We start from the raw sequence: 14,696 nt of genomic DNA, 5'->3' as shown, positions 1-14,696 counted from the left end.
CCTCTACTAAAAATGCAAAAATTAGCTGGCTGTGGTGGTGCATGCTCGTAATCCCAGCTACTCGGGAGGCTGAGGCAGGAGAACTGCTTGAACCGGAAGGCGGAGGTTGCAGTGAGCCGAGATTGCACAACTGTACTTCAGCCTGGGAGACAGAGTGAGACTCTTGTCTCCAAAAAAAAAAAAAAAGAAGAAAAAGGAAAAAAAAAAAAGACAAAACTAGATCAGTGGTTGCCAGGGTTGGGGGAGGGAGGGAGGAAGAGGCAGAGCCCAGAGGATTTTCAGGGCAGTGAAGCTACTCCGGATGATACTGCAGTGATGGGTCCGTGTCACTATGTATTTGTCCAAACCCACAAAATAAACGACACCAAGGGCCAGGTGCGGTGGCTCACGCCTGTAATCCCAGCACTTTGGGAGGCCAAGGTGGGTGGATCACCTGAGGTCAGGAGTTCGAGACTACCCTGGCAAGAGGGTGAAACCCCATCTCTACTAAAAATACAAAAATTAGTTGGGTGTGGTGGTGGGCACCTGTAGTCCCAGCTACTTGGGAGGCTGAGGCAGGAGGATTAGTTGAACCTGCGAGGTGGAGGTTGCAGTGAGCTGGGATTGCACCACTGCACTCCAGCCTGGGCCATATAGTGAGACTCCATCTCAAAATAAATAAATAAAAAATAAAAAATAAAAAAACACCAAGAGGGAACCCATCTCAAAAATAAATAAATAAATAATAAAATAAATAAACACCACCAAGAGGGAACCCCAGTGTAAACTCTGGGATTTGGAGCGATTATGACATGGCTTCAGTGGTAACAACGGGCCACTCTGGGGGATGCTGACAGTGAAGACGGCTACACATGGCAGGAGCCAGAGGTATGTGAGAAATCTCTGTACCTTCTGCTCAATTTTTCTATAAACTTAAACTCCTCTTAAAAGTCCAGGCTATTTTTTTTTTTTTTTTTTTTTTTGAGACGGAGTCTGGCTCTGTCGCCCAGGCTGGAGTGCAGTGGCCGGATCTCAGCTCACTGCAAGCCCCGCCCCCCGGGTTCATGCCATTCTCCTGCCTCAGCCTCCCGAGTAGCTGGGAGTACAGGCGCCCGCCACCTCGCCCGGCTAATTTTTTTGTATTTTAGTAGAGACGGGGTTTCACCGTGTTAGCCAGGATGGTCTCTACTCGATCTCCTGACCTCGTGATCCGCCCGTCTCGGCCTCCCAAAGTGCTGGGATTACAGGCTTGAGCCGCCCCGCCTGGCCCAGGCTATTTTTTTAAAAGGAATAAAATTCTGACACATGCTACACCATAGATGAACCTTAAAAACATGCTAACTGAAATCACAGACACGGGAGGACACATACTGTAAGATTCCACTTATATGAAGTCCCTAGATATGCAAGTTCATAGAGATAGGAGGTAGAAGGGTAACTCCTAGGGGGCTGAGGGGGAGCCGGGAATGGGGAGCTAATGTTTAATGAGGACAGAGGTTCCGTTCAGGATGGTGAGAAAGTCCTGGAGATGGATAGCGGTGATAGTCCTGCAACAGTGTGAATGTACTAACACCACCGCACACCTAAACATCGTCAAAATGATATATGTTATGTATATTTGACAATTTTCAAAGCTTTCAGGCCAGGCACGGTGGCTCACACCTATAATCCCAGCACTTTGGGAGGCCGAGGTGGGCAGATCACCTGAGGTCAGGAGTTTGAGACCATCCTGGCCAACATGGTGAAACTCATCTCTGCTAAAAATACAAAAAAGAGCTGGGCGTGGTGGCGCATGCCTGCAATCCCAGCTACTCGGGAGGCTGAGGCAGGAGAATCGCTTGAACCCGGGAGGCGGAGGTGACAGTGAGCCGAGATCGTGCCACTGCACTCCAGCCTGGGCAACAGAGTGACTCCATCTCAGAAATAAATAAATAAATAAAAATAATAATAAAAAAAAGCTTTCAACGGGAGAGTAAAACTGGCACAATACCTGAGCCACCACTGCCTGCCATCGTCAGTTTTTTTTGCCTTCCCCACACAGAAGGTAGCATGTGCTTGGGAATCAGCTGCGCTGATTCATTGCTCTGAGGTTCTGGATAAGCCACTTAATCTTTTGGTACCCATATGCCCTGATCAGCACAAAAGCTAATTTAACCCCAATTCCCTGGTCGTCCCTTCTGGAACGGATAGATGAGCAGTGTTTGCGGAACACAGTGAGCTTAAAAACAGGTATCACGCCCACCCTGGGTACCACTCAGATTGGCAGGCTTGAAAACGGGGGTCTCTAAGGGGAGCGAGGGAGGGGCAACTAGGCATGGAGAAGCCAGGAGAGGAATCCGGAAGCCAGGGGCTCTGACGCTAGCACTTGGAGCTCCTTTAGGGAGGAAAACGGCCTTCTGGACTCCCAGGTGGCCAAAGACAGCAGAGGCCCAGAAATATTTGCTGAATGGAGATGAACTAAGCCAAGAGAGACTGAGCCTGTCCGCGTCAGCCCTGCAGAAGCCGCTGTGAGGGCACAGTGGGAAGTTAGGGGGTGAAACTGAGTGGAATCATATATAGAAACTAACAGATGCCTGGCATGTGGTACACACTCAACCTTGGATGGCGATTTGGATCTGGAATTATGAAGGGATGACACCTAGAACTACACCTGAGTGCTCAACCCAGCCCTTCTGACTTTGCACTCCCCTATAAAATGGGGAACGAGCGTTCTTCCCACTAGTCCCTTGGGGGCTTTATGCAACCAACAAGAAAGAAGACGAAATTAACATACTTGGTAAATCACAAAACATAACCACATTTAGTTTGAAATGTCTCATCTTACATTAAAAAGCACAGTGGTTCCCGGTTGGGTGAACAGAAGAACCCAGTGCTGTGGGCAGGAGAGCAGCTGGGCAAAACACTAAAAATTCCAAAAACGTATCATCTCTGTGATACAAAACTTAATCCACATTAATGGGTTTATCCTAAGGAAAGAATTGGTCACGTAGGTACAAGGTCATGTACAATGTGTAGGTATGAGGTTGTTCATTCCCGGGTTGTGGGGGACGTGGTGGTGTTGGGGGGGTAGAGATAATCAGATAATTAGATAATCAGGGGGCTTGGTCATCCCCTTATTAAACTGATGCCTCTGAATCTTAATTGACAGAAAACAGAACAGCCATAACATCCTGTCACGGAAATACTCAGGGGCCAAGACAATGACAGCGTGTGATCCTATTTGGTTTTTAACTAGGTTTGTAAACAGGTGGATAGATTAGATGGATAAATGATAGATAGGTAGATAAATAGATGATAGATAATTTTTATGTAATTTATAAGAACATACAAAGAATCTGCATGAATCATGTATAAATAATATATATTCTATGTATATATAGTGTATATATATACTACATATAGATGTGTGTGATATATATAGAGAGTGTGTGTGTATAGAGTATGAAAAGATACATGCCCAAATGCAAAATCTTGTTATTCTTAGCTACTGGTATTATGAGAGTATTTTTTTAACTTGTCAAATCCCTTATTTTCCCACAGAGAATATGTATCATTTGCGCGATTTTTTAAAGCAAATGCATTCAAGATCAAGTTACCTCTGCACATTCCCCCACCCCATCATGTTCCCTGCCCCATGACCACCACCTCGGGGGCCCCAGGACTCACCCTGGACCACCAGCTCCACGTCCCGATGCCGAGAGCCGGCCGTGTTGGTGGCCACACACCGGTACCTCCCCGCGTGCTCCTGCAACGCTCGGTCAAGGTGGAGGCTGCCATCCGCTCGGATGGAATGCCGGTTACCAGATGGGAGCTGGTAGGGGTGAGGAAGCACCAGCTTAGCCTCGGGTCTCACTCAGAGGCAGCTGAGAGAGAACCCTCGGGAAACTACGCTGCCCATCAAGCCAGCAGGGAGCAGCCAGGACTGAGAGTCCGGGGACTCAGAGAAGGCTGAGGAGCTCTGTGAGTCCCTGCCGAGTGCCCAGTCAAGCCCTCCAGAGACCCTGCAGGGCTGGGTGGGCCTGACCCCTGCATACCCTGACCCCACCTCTCCCTCGGCCAACTGGACCAGGGTGGGCCTGACCCAAGCTGGGCCCACGAGAGTCTCTCCTGGGAATGCAGAGTTGGGAGGGCACCTCTTTGTAGCCTGCAGGGCACAGGGACCCAGTGTGTCTGAGACCAGGCAGAAGAATTGAGGAAAGGGAAGAGGTAATGAAAGAGTCAATAGAAGAGGGCAGGCAGGGTGCAGGGGCTCAAGACTGTAATCCCAGCACTTTGGGAGGCTGAGACGGGCAGACCACGAGGTCAGGAGATCGAGACCATCCTGGCTAACACGGTGAAACCCTGTCTCTACTAAAAAATACAAAAAACTAGCCGGGCGAGGTGGCGGGCGCCTGTAGTCCCAGCTACTCGGGAGGCTGAGGCAGGAGAATGATGTAAACCCGGGAGGCGGAGCTTGCAGTGAGCTGAGATCCGGCCACTGCACTTCAGCCTGGGCAACAGAGCGAGACTCCGTCTCAAAAAAAAAAAAAAAAGAAAGAAAAAAAGAAGAGGGCAAACAGAAGAACACCAAGAAAATCAAATGGACGTGAACTGATTGATAAGGCAACCACTGTGCGTTCAGCACGCACTGGTATTTGGAGCAGAAAGTAAACTGCACAGGTCACATCCCTGCTCTGGAATCATAAGAAGCGGGGAGACCACTGCACTGAGACTGGGCCTCCACTAAATCCCTGCTCCCTGGCCCACAGCACTCCCGAGGCACACGATTCCCCTGCAGAGTTCCCAGAGGTCCAGCAGCCATGACCCATCTGACAGCCGGCAGGACTTTAGAGGACAGCAAACACCATCAGTGCATTATCAGAGAAGGTTCTGAAATGGGGCCAAAAAGAGGGCAGAAGGAAGAGGACACTCCCAGGAGGGGAAACAGCCAAGCAGAGACCGAGGCGTGGCTGTGACAGCCCCCTCCTTCCCCAGGTGCCACGGCCCACCGCACCCAGAGGAGCCCAGCACTCACAGGCCGGCCATCCTTGAGCCAGTGCCTTTCCGGGAGGGGCCGCCCAGCCAGGACGATGCAGGGCAGGGACACAGGTTGCCCCTCCAGGACCCGGACGGTGGGGGCGCTGCTGGCGATCTGTGGCGGGGCTGTGGGGAGAGGAGCCGGTGTCAGCCACAATAGGTGCCCTGGGTGGTTGTCTGGTAGACAGAGGCTCCTGCTCCCCTCTCCCTCCCCAGGAAACTGGGAGATGCATCAGAATTGGGGATCCTAAAGGGTCACAGGACCCCCAGGACATTGCCCACCATGCAGGGGCACAGGTGCTGCTCTTGGAGAATTTGGCTGTGGATTCATTTGTTCCAACGGATGGGCCAGGAGAGGCTCCCTGGAGGCGCCCACAGCCTTGCTGTGCCCCCAGGGAGCACCTGCCCCCCACCTCCCAGGGCCCTCAGATCCACCAGCGAACCGTGACCAGTGACGATGAGCTGGGCCTCGGCTTGGACCTTCCCAAAGACGTTTCGAGCTTCACAGACATACAAGGCCTGGTCTTCTGGGGCCACATCTGAGGGGCACGAGAGAGGCAGGTGTGACTGCCAAGGCACACCACAGCTGCAACCCCCAAGGGCTCCAGTTCCCCAGGTGCAGAGACAGCCCCTGGGCATGGCCTGGCCTTACAGAGGTTCAGGAGGGAAGGCTGGGATGGCAGAGAGGGAAGGGGTGAGGGACACGGCTAGACCTTGGAAGGGTGAGAAAGCCTCAGTTTGCTCATCTGTGGAATGGGGGTAATTGGCCTGTATCTTGTGGTGTGATTGGGAGGGGTTGACACAGTGCCTGCTCTCGGGCCTGGCGTGTAGTACACAGTGGGTGGTGGGGTAGGTGCAGTAGTAATTATGGTAACCATAGCAGTGTACACGTGTGTGACAGTATGTGGCAAGAACTGTGCTAAGCACTTAGTACAGATTATCCACACAACAGCCCCTTAAAGTGGGCTGTCAATCAGCCAGGTGGGTAGTGGGTTTCATGGTCGTGATTATAACCAGGGTCAGCATAGCGGAATGACTTGGCCAGAGCCACCCAGCCGAAGTGTGACGGCGTATCAGCCTCTGCTCTATGGTCAGTGCTGGGGGTCAGGGCCCTGTTCTCGGCCACCGGCCTGGGGGTTTGGGGTGTCAGAGGCCCTCCTGTCTCCCTGCCCACCCCCCACCAGCCCCAATCTCTTACTTTCAAAGAACAGCACTCCCGAATCTGGCTGCCGAGACTTGCTGCCTCGCCCGGCCCCCAGCCTGAGTCCCAGAGGCTGGCCGTCTCCACGGCGCCAGGTGACCATCGGGGGCGGGCGGCCTGTGGCCCGGCATGCCAAGAGGGCACTCCTTCCCAGTTCCACAGTGACATCCCGGGGCAGCTCCGTCAGCTGGGGCGCATCTGCAGGGAGGTGACCAGTCAACCACGCCCGGAGGCTGGACCTGCTCAGTGGCAGGTCCCTAAGGAACTGCCTCCCTCTCCTCCCCCTGTACTATTGCCCCTGTGAACCTGGGGCCGGCTCCTGTCCAGGGCTCCAGGGTCAACCTGAGCTCAGTGTAGTAAACAGTGGGTGGTGGGGTAGGTGCAGTAGTAATTATGGTAACCATAGCAGTATACACGTGTGTGACAGCATATGGCAAGAACTGTGCTAAGCACTTAGTACAGATTATCCACACAACAGCCCCTTAAAGTGGGCTGTCAATCAGCCAGGTGGGTAGTGGGTTTCATGGTCTTGATTATGACCAGGGTCAGAGTAGCGGAATGACTTGGCCAGAGCCACCCAGCCGAAGTGTGACGAAGTTCTCCAGCCCTGGAGAGCTCTTGGGATGAGGCAGAGGGAGTGACTCGTGGGATGGTGCGTGGGGTCTCAGGGGTCTGGCTTTACCCCAGAGGCTAAGGAGAGCAACAGGCCCAGTCCTGACTGTGACACCTCCCGGGAAGCCCCTCCAAGGGGCTGCAAGGTGTGTTTCTGAGTCTGACTGTGACCTGCTGACCCAGGAGCTGAGGGTGAGCCTTCACTTCTACCCCTGCCTACCCTCCTCTACCCCTCGCCTCTTCCTGGGCCAGAGGGGCTTCCTCTGGGAGGTGTCCTGAGCTCCCCTTTGATGCTTAACCGCCTGGCCTAAGCCAGGCCCACTTCTGTGGAGGGGAGCATGGCCTGGGGGCCCTGGCAGGACTCAGCTGCCATTTCCACAGCCCCTTCTGTGGCCGCCACCCCAAACAGCCAGCGTCGTGGGGGATTATAGGTCTTCTTCGCCCTCTTCTCTAGAGCTTGCCCTGTTGGCTGAACTATTTTGTAAAGAGCATGCAGAATTAAAACTTGCTTGTTTTAAATAACGTGACCTTATACATGAGGGTCTGAACTGGCCACTCGAGAGTGAAAAGGGGCTGCACTAACAGTGACCCCAGGACAACTGGCTAAACAAGAACTGTCCTGGAAACCAGGAGGTATAAGACATGCTAATAATACACAAAGGGCAGAAATTCTCCTTATTCTTGCTCCACACATCCCAAATCCCATGCCCTTCCCTAAGGTAACCACTATTAATAGCTTGCAGTGTTTCTTCCACATCTTTTTTTTTTTTTTTTTTTTCCTAAGCATCATTTGACTTTTATAATCAGGAGAAGAAAAAAAAAAAGAAGTTATTTCCCAAAACAGAAACTCAAGATCTGTCTCTCCTTCAGCAGGCCAGGAGCAGGTCCAAGCCAAGTGGGTCCAGGTCCTTCCCTCGGCAGCCTCTGGGCACTGTCCTCAGGTCCTTGTCCCAGGCCCCTGCAGCAGGGAGGTCCCTGGCCTTTTTTTTTTTTTTTTTTTAACCCTTTGAGTCTGGCACCCCGGAAAAGCCTCTACCTCCTTGTTCTTTCCATCTGTCTCCAGAAATACCCTTCATCCATCCAAATCATGACAGCACATTTCCCTCCTGGCCTCAGGGATTAGAGAAGTTCCAAGGAGATATAAACACAACTTGGAAAATTACTGTGAGGAGGAAGACAGTCTTGGACCCAACCTCAGACACCACCCTTTCTCATCGGGGTCTGGCAGCCGCCGAAGCTCAGAATCCCAGAATCCCAGAAAGCCTTTGCTTGGACCCGCCCTAGACAAGGCCACTGTTCCGGCAGAGCCCTGGCCGCCAGGGGCACAGCTTTGCCACACCTCACCTACCCCGAGCAGACCACCGCAACAGCCTACCTTCCCCAGCTGCACCCAGCCCAACCGCAGAACCCAGCCCCAGCTCCTGCTCCAAGCATCCCTCTGATCCCTCTCCTCCCAGACCACTTTCAATTCCCTGCCCTCCTCAGCCCCGAACAGCCCTGCTTTGTCTCCTGACTCTAGTTTGTTTGTTTTTGTTTGTTTTGAGACAGAGTCTCGTTCTGTCGCCCGGGCTGGAGTGCAGTAGCGCAATCTCGGCTCCCTGCGACCTCTGCCTCCCGGGTTCAACAGGAGGAAACCCCGTCTCTACTAAAAAAAAAATACATTAATTAGCCAGGCACGGTGTTGGGCACCTGTAATCCCAGCTACCCAGGAGGTTGAAGCAGGAGAATCGCTTGAACCCAGCAGGCGGAGGTTGGAGGGAGCCGAGATAGCGCCACTGCACTCCAGCCTGAGTGACGGAGCAAGACTCTGTCTCCAAAAAAAAGACAAAGAGAGAGAGAGAGATGGTGGGGTCTCGCTCCATCATCTAGACTGGAACACAGTGGTACAATCATAGCTCACTGCAGCCTCGAGGCTCAAGTGTAAAGGGTACAATCTGGCATCCCTAAGTAACAGGCATGAAGACCAGCACTTACTGTAACCACGATTTCAGTCATGGCTCGATGAACTCATAATGGATACCATCACAATCCCCACCTCACAGATGAGGAAACTAAAGGTTGGAGAGATGAAGGAACCTGCCCAAGGTCACAGCTTGAAGCCAGTGGCAGGGCTAATATCAGAGCCCTGGTCTGTCCAATGCTAAAGCTCAGACTCTCAACCGCCCCACCCCTGCATCCCCTCCAGCACCTGGTGGCTGCCCCAGCCAGAGCTGCGCTCACCCCCTCCATCTTCTTGCAAGAGTGGATTCCAAAGCAGCCAAATCCCGGGCTCACTGCTGTGTCCTGGACCCACGCAGACAACTGTGACTCCATGGGTCTGGGTAGCCATCCCTCCCCCTGCTAAGCTGGAGCCTCCCAAATAAGGCAGGAGCCCAGGACCCTCATATGCCAGAGTTGAAGGTCCTCTGGTCTGCCCTTCATTGTACATGGGGGAGGCTGAGGCCCTGAGTCCTGCTGAGGTCAGGGGAGAGGCTGGACTCCCAGTCCAGTGCTCTGCCCAGGGCCTCATCTCTGCTTTCTGGCTCCCAGTCCCCTCCTCACACAGACTCCCAGGTGACCCTCTGCGTGACCCAGGGAGAACAGCGAGCTGGCTCCATGGCCACCGTGGCTCGCCAGGAATGACCCTTTCTGCCTTGGCCATGGTCAGTTTTCTGGGGTAGGAGCTATAAGCACCCAGAGACAGGTGATGGATAGATGGAAGGAAGGAAGGAAGGAAGGAAGGAAGGAAGGAAGGAAGGAAGGAAGGAAGGAAGGAAGGAAGGAAGGAAGGAAGGAAGGAAGGAGCTTATCTAGGGCAGAAGGAAGGAAGGGAGGGAGGGAGAGAAGGAGGGAGGGAGGGAGGGAAGGAGGGAGGAAGGGAGGGAGAGAGGGAGGAAGGAAGGATCTCGTCTAGGGCAGGTTCAAAGGGAAGGGGTAACTAACTTCCTACTTGCAGGTGAAGCTGCTGAGCAACTGCAGGAGGCGCTCTCAGAGCTGCTGAGGGTGAGAGCACAGACCAAGCTGGTCAGGCCACAGTCCCCTCCCAGGGATTTTCCAGGGGAAAGGCCCTGGTGAAGTCAGATGACAGAGGTGGTGACTCCCCTGCCCCTGCTGCTCCCCCAGCGAAAGGGACACTGGCCTGAAGGCCCCCACTCTGCCTCTGCCTCACTGGGCATGCGGGAATGAGCCCTAGCTTCACTCTGGGCCTCAGTTTACCCATCTGGAAGGCGGTAACTCTATTTTCACTTTGGTCCCAGTACCTTAGAGCTGTAGTACTCCTTATCACTGCCTTGAGAGCCCGCACCCCTAGCCTCTGCCCCCCACCCAGGGCTGTGGCTCAGAGCACAGGGGCAGGCCTGGGGGAGTGCAGGCAGCCCCAGAGAGTCCCCTGTGACTCAGTTTGCCAGGAGGAGGGAGGAGTCTCAGGCCTGAAGACTGTGCAGATGGGCAAAGTGGACCCTGGGGAGGGGCCTCCACAGCCCCCTTTCCTGAGGACTCGGGGAACGCTTTTCCCACAGAGGGAATCCTGTGACTGGACCTAGGGTGGCAGCTCTGCTGGTCACGGCCACGAGATACCTTTACTCCTCCTCCTCCGTAAAGAAACACGGAAAATTATATTTCATAACTGCACTGGCACAAAGACATGAATGATGCAGGCTGGATTTGTCTTATCTGTTCACTATTGGTCATTTTTTTCCTCTGATTTTAAAAGAAATCAAAATTAGAAAAGCATCCTGGACCCCTACAAGTGCAGGGCCTTCTGCCAGTACCTGCTGTGCCTGATGGAGAAGTCACCTCGCCATGGCCCCCTCATCACAGAGCCCGGCCCATTTCTCCCCAACTCCCCTCCCCCAAGGCTGGCCAGAGAGTCTTTAGTGTCTAAAACAGCACATCTCCTTGTTCCCCAGCTCAGCCCCCAGCAACCAGGAGCTTCCAGGATGGGACTAAGAAGCAGGAACTGAAATGAGAGGACAGAAAGAGGAGGCATATCCATTTAGTCCGGGCGCACTGGCTCACGCCTGTAATCCCAGCACTTTGGGAGCCCGAGGTGGGCGGATCATCTGAGGTCAGGAGTTCGAGACCAGCCTGGCCAACATGGAGAAACCCCATCTCTACAAAAAAACACAAAAATTAGCCAGGCCTGGTGGTGCGTGCCTGTAATCCCAGCTACTCGGGAGGCTGAGGCAAGAGGATCACTTGCACCCGGGAGGCGGAGGTTACAGTGAGCCAAGATCGCACCACTGCACTACGGTCTGGTGCATTTTTTTGAGACGCCATCTCAAAAAAAAAAAAGAGGACACACACATTCATTTAGAGAGGAATCAAGTAAAGCACAGACCACAGCTCAGGGCACTGAACTCAGGAGGGGGTGCCACACACAGTCAGGCAACCAGCCATGTGACGAGTCATCCCGCCTCACCAAGTGCTGGTCAGCTCACCCAGCCTGGACACAGGTTTTGGGGGGAGGGTGCTCACATGCATTGATTATTTATTCCATACAAGCCCTGAGCGAAGCACATTCTCAGGAAGCCTCTCAATGGCCCTGTGAGCACAGCTCTGCTACCACCCTCCCCGTTTCACAGACGAGGAAAGTGAGGCTCCAAGAGGTAAATAATGCAGGCAAATACCAGCGGACCTGGGCATGGAGCCTAGGACTCCTGATTGGCAGATGCCAGGCTCGGAAGATAATCCACCAGTGCCTCGCAGGCTGGTCCTCCTGGCACAGAGGAGTAGAGTGCCTCCCTTCCTATGCCCCAGACACTACCAGGAAGCCAGCTCTCAGCTCAACAGCAGGAAGCGGGCACAGTACACACCCGTTCCTGACCTCTGCCAGCTTGGCCAGGAAGGGTGGACCACAGCTGCCACCCAGATAGGCAGGAAATTTCATTTCCCACCACTGCTGCCAGACCAGCTCACCCCAGACCCACAGGTGCTGGGCCATTGTCCATCCTTTCCCTGACCTAGTTAGCCCAGAAACTCTGCCACAGGGACATGGCTCCAAGGTCAACAGCAGACAGGCGAAGGAACAGGTCTAGGCAGGCGCTCAGCCTGGATCCCAAAGAAATACGACTCTGGGCCAGGCACAGTGGCTCATCTCTATAATCCCAGCACTTTGGGAGGCCGAGGTGGGTAGATCACCTGAGGTCAGGAGTTTGAGACCAGTCCGAACAACATGGTGAAACCCCGTCTCTACTAAAAATACAAAAATTATCTGGGCATGGTGGTGCATGCCTCTAATCCCAGTTACTCAGGAGGCTAAGGTGGGAGAATCGCTTGAACTTAGGAGGTAGAGGTTGCAGTGAGCCGAGATTGCACCACTGCACCGCACTCCAGCCCAGGCGACAGAGCGAGACTCCGTCTCAAAAAAAAAAAAAAAAAAAAAAAAAGAAAAAAAAAGAAAGAAAGAAAAAGAAAAAGAAATATGGCTCTGCTTCAAATAAGTCAGATGCTGAGCAAAAGATGACAAAGCCCATCACAACACTAGGTGCGCCCTCCCTGGAGCACCCTATCTGCTCACCCAGAACCTCTAATACCAGTGTCAGCAGCTGGATCACAGCTCACGTGCCACAGGCCTTCCTTCTCTCTTGCTCACACATCTCATTTTGGCAATGAGGAGCCCAAGCCTTGGAGAGGGGAAGCAGCACCCAGGCCCACTCTGCTGGTGAGCATCAGACTCAAGGCCAGGGGCTGAAAGCGCAAGACCCTTGGTTCAGATCCCACCTCTGCCACTCACCAGCTGTGTGATCTTGGTGAAGGCATGCAACCTCTCTGTGCCTTGTTTTCCCCATCTGTAAAGGGGATGATGATAGCTCTGTCTCCAAGGGTTGTTGTGAGGGTTACACGAGCCAGCAACAAAATGTGCTCTGGGCTAGTGCCAACACCTGGCAAACACCCCAAAAGTGCCAGCTCGTGTTTCTGTGGCTGTCCTTATCAGGCTCCTGAGCCCATGGCCCAGCCTAGCCTACCTGAGAACCCAGCCACAGTGGAAAAGTCTGAGTACACTGCCCTCCTCCTGGAAACCTCTCACCAACCCCCTCAGGGCACAGCCCAAACTCCTCTGCAGCTCCCAGGTGGGGAGTGACTGGTATCAGGTGGCAGCCGTCCTGCCGCCCCTCCCCACCCTCTCTCTGCCTCACTTCTCTTGCCGTGGGGAGGGCTGCACATGCTGTTCCCTTTGCCTGGAACACTGTTCCCAGCTTGTCATCTTTCTGGGTACTTCTGGTTTCAGTTTAGACATCGCCTCCTCCAAGAAGTCTTCCTGGGATTAGCCTTCTCTGGGCACCCACAGCCCCTGAGGATGCAACTTCCAGCCACTCGGAGCCCTGTGCGTGCTCATTGCCTGTCCTCTGTTCTCTCTGCCTGAGCTCATGAGCAACACAAAGGCTGGTGCTGTGTCTCACCCGCCCTGTGTCCCCAGCACAGGGCCTGGCACACAAGCACCTGGTGACCCTGTGCTGGAGGAATGAAAGACAGAACAAGCGAACGAAGGCTAAGAGCACCCCAAGCCTGAGAGGATCTCAACCCTGAGACAGAACAACCCCCCCAGGTCAGACCCTCCTACCCATGCTTACTCCAGCCACAGCCTGGCCCGTCTTGGGAGCTCCTCAGCTGCCCCACCCAGCCCTGGCCCAGCCTGGCCCATTCAACCCAGACCAGCACATTCTCGATTCTCTGCGCTTCCCTAGAACTCCAGCACCCGCCTCTCTCGTCATGGCTTCAGCAAACACTTAGAGCCTGATCTGTCCCAGCTCTGTGTGCCAAGGAGCTGTACCCACAGCTTCTGAGCAAGTCCCAGTGCCAGGAACTCCGACCTGGAATGGAGACATCCCGGAAGTCACAGCTGAGACCATGCACTGGTCACCAAGGAATTTGGACTCCACATCTGAAAACAAGTGGATGATCACCCCTCTCCCCCGATTTACTAAGCAATCACTATGGGCCCAACCCTGTGCTAACAGATCCTCACTGAATCCTCACAGCAACCCACAGAAGGGAGTAGTGCAGTCAGCCTCACTTTACAGATGGGAAACTGAGGGAAACTGAGGCTCCATGACATGACCAAGGCACATAGGTGGGGACAGAGACGAGACTCAAATTCAGGTCTCATCCCGAGTTGAACCAAACCGTCTGCGGTGGGCCTCCAAGCTGGTCCCAGTGATCCCTGCCTCCTGGTCTTCACACCCGTGGGTAGCCCCTCCCACACACACTGCACCAGGGTTGCTCTGTGGGACCAATAGAATAGGGCAGAAGCAATGGCTTGTTACTTCCAAGACGGTGGCTTCCCTCTGAGATTCTCTCTCTCTCTCTTTCTCTGGGAGCCTCCTGCCAACAGCCCCATCAGTGAGCCTGGAATGGATCCCCTAGGCCCAGGCAAACCTTGAGATGACTGCGGCCCTAGCCAAGAAATTGATTTCAATCTCAGGATGGACCTTGAGCCAGAATCACCCAGCAAGCCACTTTCAGATTCTTGATCCTCAGACTATGAAATACATACTTACTGTTTAAGCCACACAATTTGGGGGCTATGTGTTACCCAGCAAGAGCTGATGCATGCACCACCTCCCCTGGACTTCCCTTGTCCCCACATGCTCAGGATCCACATGATGCCATCCACACTGGCCACTGGTGTGGGAGAGCTTCCCCTCCCTACTCAGAAGCAGGCAGAAGGCTGGGAAAGGGGAATGGGCAGGGGAGGGGGAGACAAAGTGTACACTCACGTCCAACCGCCAGCTGGATTTCTGCAGAGGCGTCACCTAACTCATTGACAGCCCGGCAGGTGTAGATGCCAGCATCTCTCTCCTGAGCCACTGGGATCCGCAGCTTCCCAGAGCTGGAGCCCTCAGGGGCCAGGATCATTTCACGACCCCCTGGACCAAAGGGGATAAAGCATCAGGCCGGTGTCCCTGTT

The 14,696-nt window shown here is 53.8% G+C and overlaps 1 protein-coding gene and 1 long non-coding RNA gene across 8 annotated transcripts in view; one reads left to right on the top strand and one right to left on the bottom strand.

Annotated features, from left to right (window-relative positions):
• LOC105464100 (hemicentin 2) overlaps nucleotides 1-14,696 on the bottom strand; it is a 174,208-nt gene that overhangs the window by 113,499 nt on the left and 46,013 nt on the right. For 4 of the 5 annotated variants that reach the window (XM_071078434.1, XM_071078436.1, XM_071078439.1 and 1 more), the window contains exons 15-19: nucleotides 14,506-14,655; nucleotides 6,194-6,394; nucleotides 5,439-5,534; nucleotides 4,994-5,121; nucleotides 3,646-3,790 (exon numbers count right to left, since the gene is read on the bottom strand). In XM_071078434.1, the coding sequence (XP_070934535.1) occupies nucleotides 3,646-3,790; nucleotides 4,994-5,121; nucleotides 5,439-5,534; nucleotides 6,194-6,394; nucleotides 14,506-14,655 (720 nt within the window). Of the gene's footprint in view, nucleotides 1-3,645; nucleotides 3,791-4,993; nucleotides 5,122-5,438; nucleotides 5,535-6,193; nucleotides 6,395-14,505; nucleotides 14,656-14,696 lie in introns of those variants that run through there. The other variant, XM_071078437.1, reaches the window with a different exon arrangement.
• LOC139358229 (uncharacterized) lies at nucleotides 8,895-10,437 on the top strand. Of its 3 annotated transcripts, XR_011612891.1 has the most exons (4): nucleotides 8,895-9,129; nucleotides 9,338-9,450; nucleotides 9,744-10,017; nucleotides 10,306-10,433. It is a non-coding gene; the product is annotated as an uncharacterized lncRNA (long non-coding RNA). The 3 variants fall into 3 exon arrangements; XR_011612890.1 differs by lacking the exon at nucleotides 8,895-9,129 and having other exon boundaries at nucleotides 9,304-9,450; nucleotides 9,744-9,790; nucleotides 10,306-10,437; XR_011612889.1 differs by lacking the exon at nucleotides 8,895-9,129 and having other exon boundaries at nucleotides 9,304-9,450.

This window comes from Macaca nemestrina, chromosome 14 (genome assembly GCF_043159975.1).
Source record: "Macaca nemestrina isolate mMacNem1 chromosome 14, mMacNem.hap1, whole genome shotgun sequence".
In the NCBI taxonomy this organism is placed as follows: domain Eukaryota; kingdom Metazoa; phylum Chordata; class Mammalia; order Primates; family Cercopithecidae; genus Macaca; species Macaca nemestrina.
This window is presented reverse-complemented; position numbering and strand designations above follow the sequence as displayed.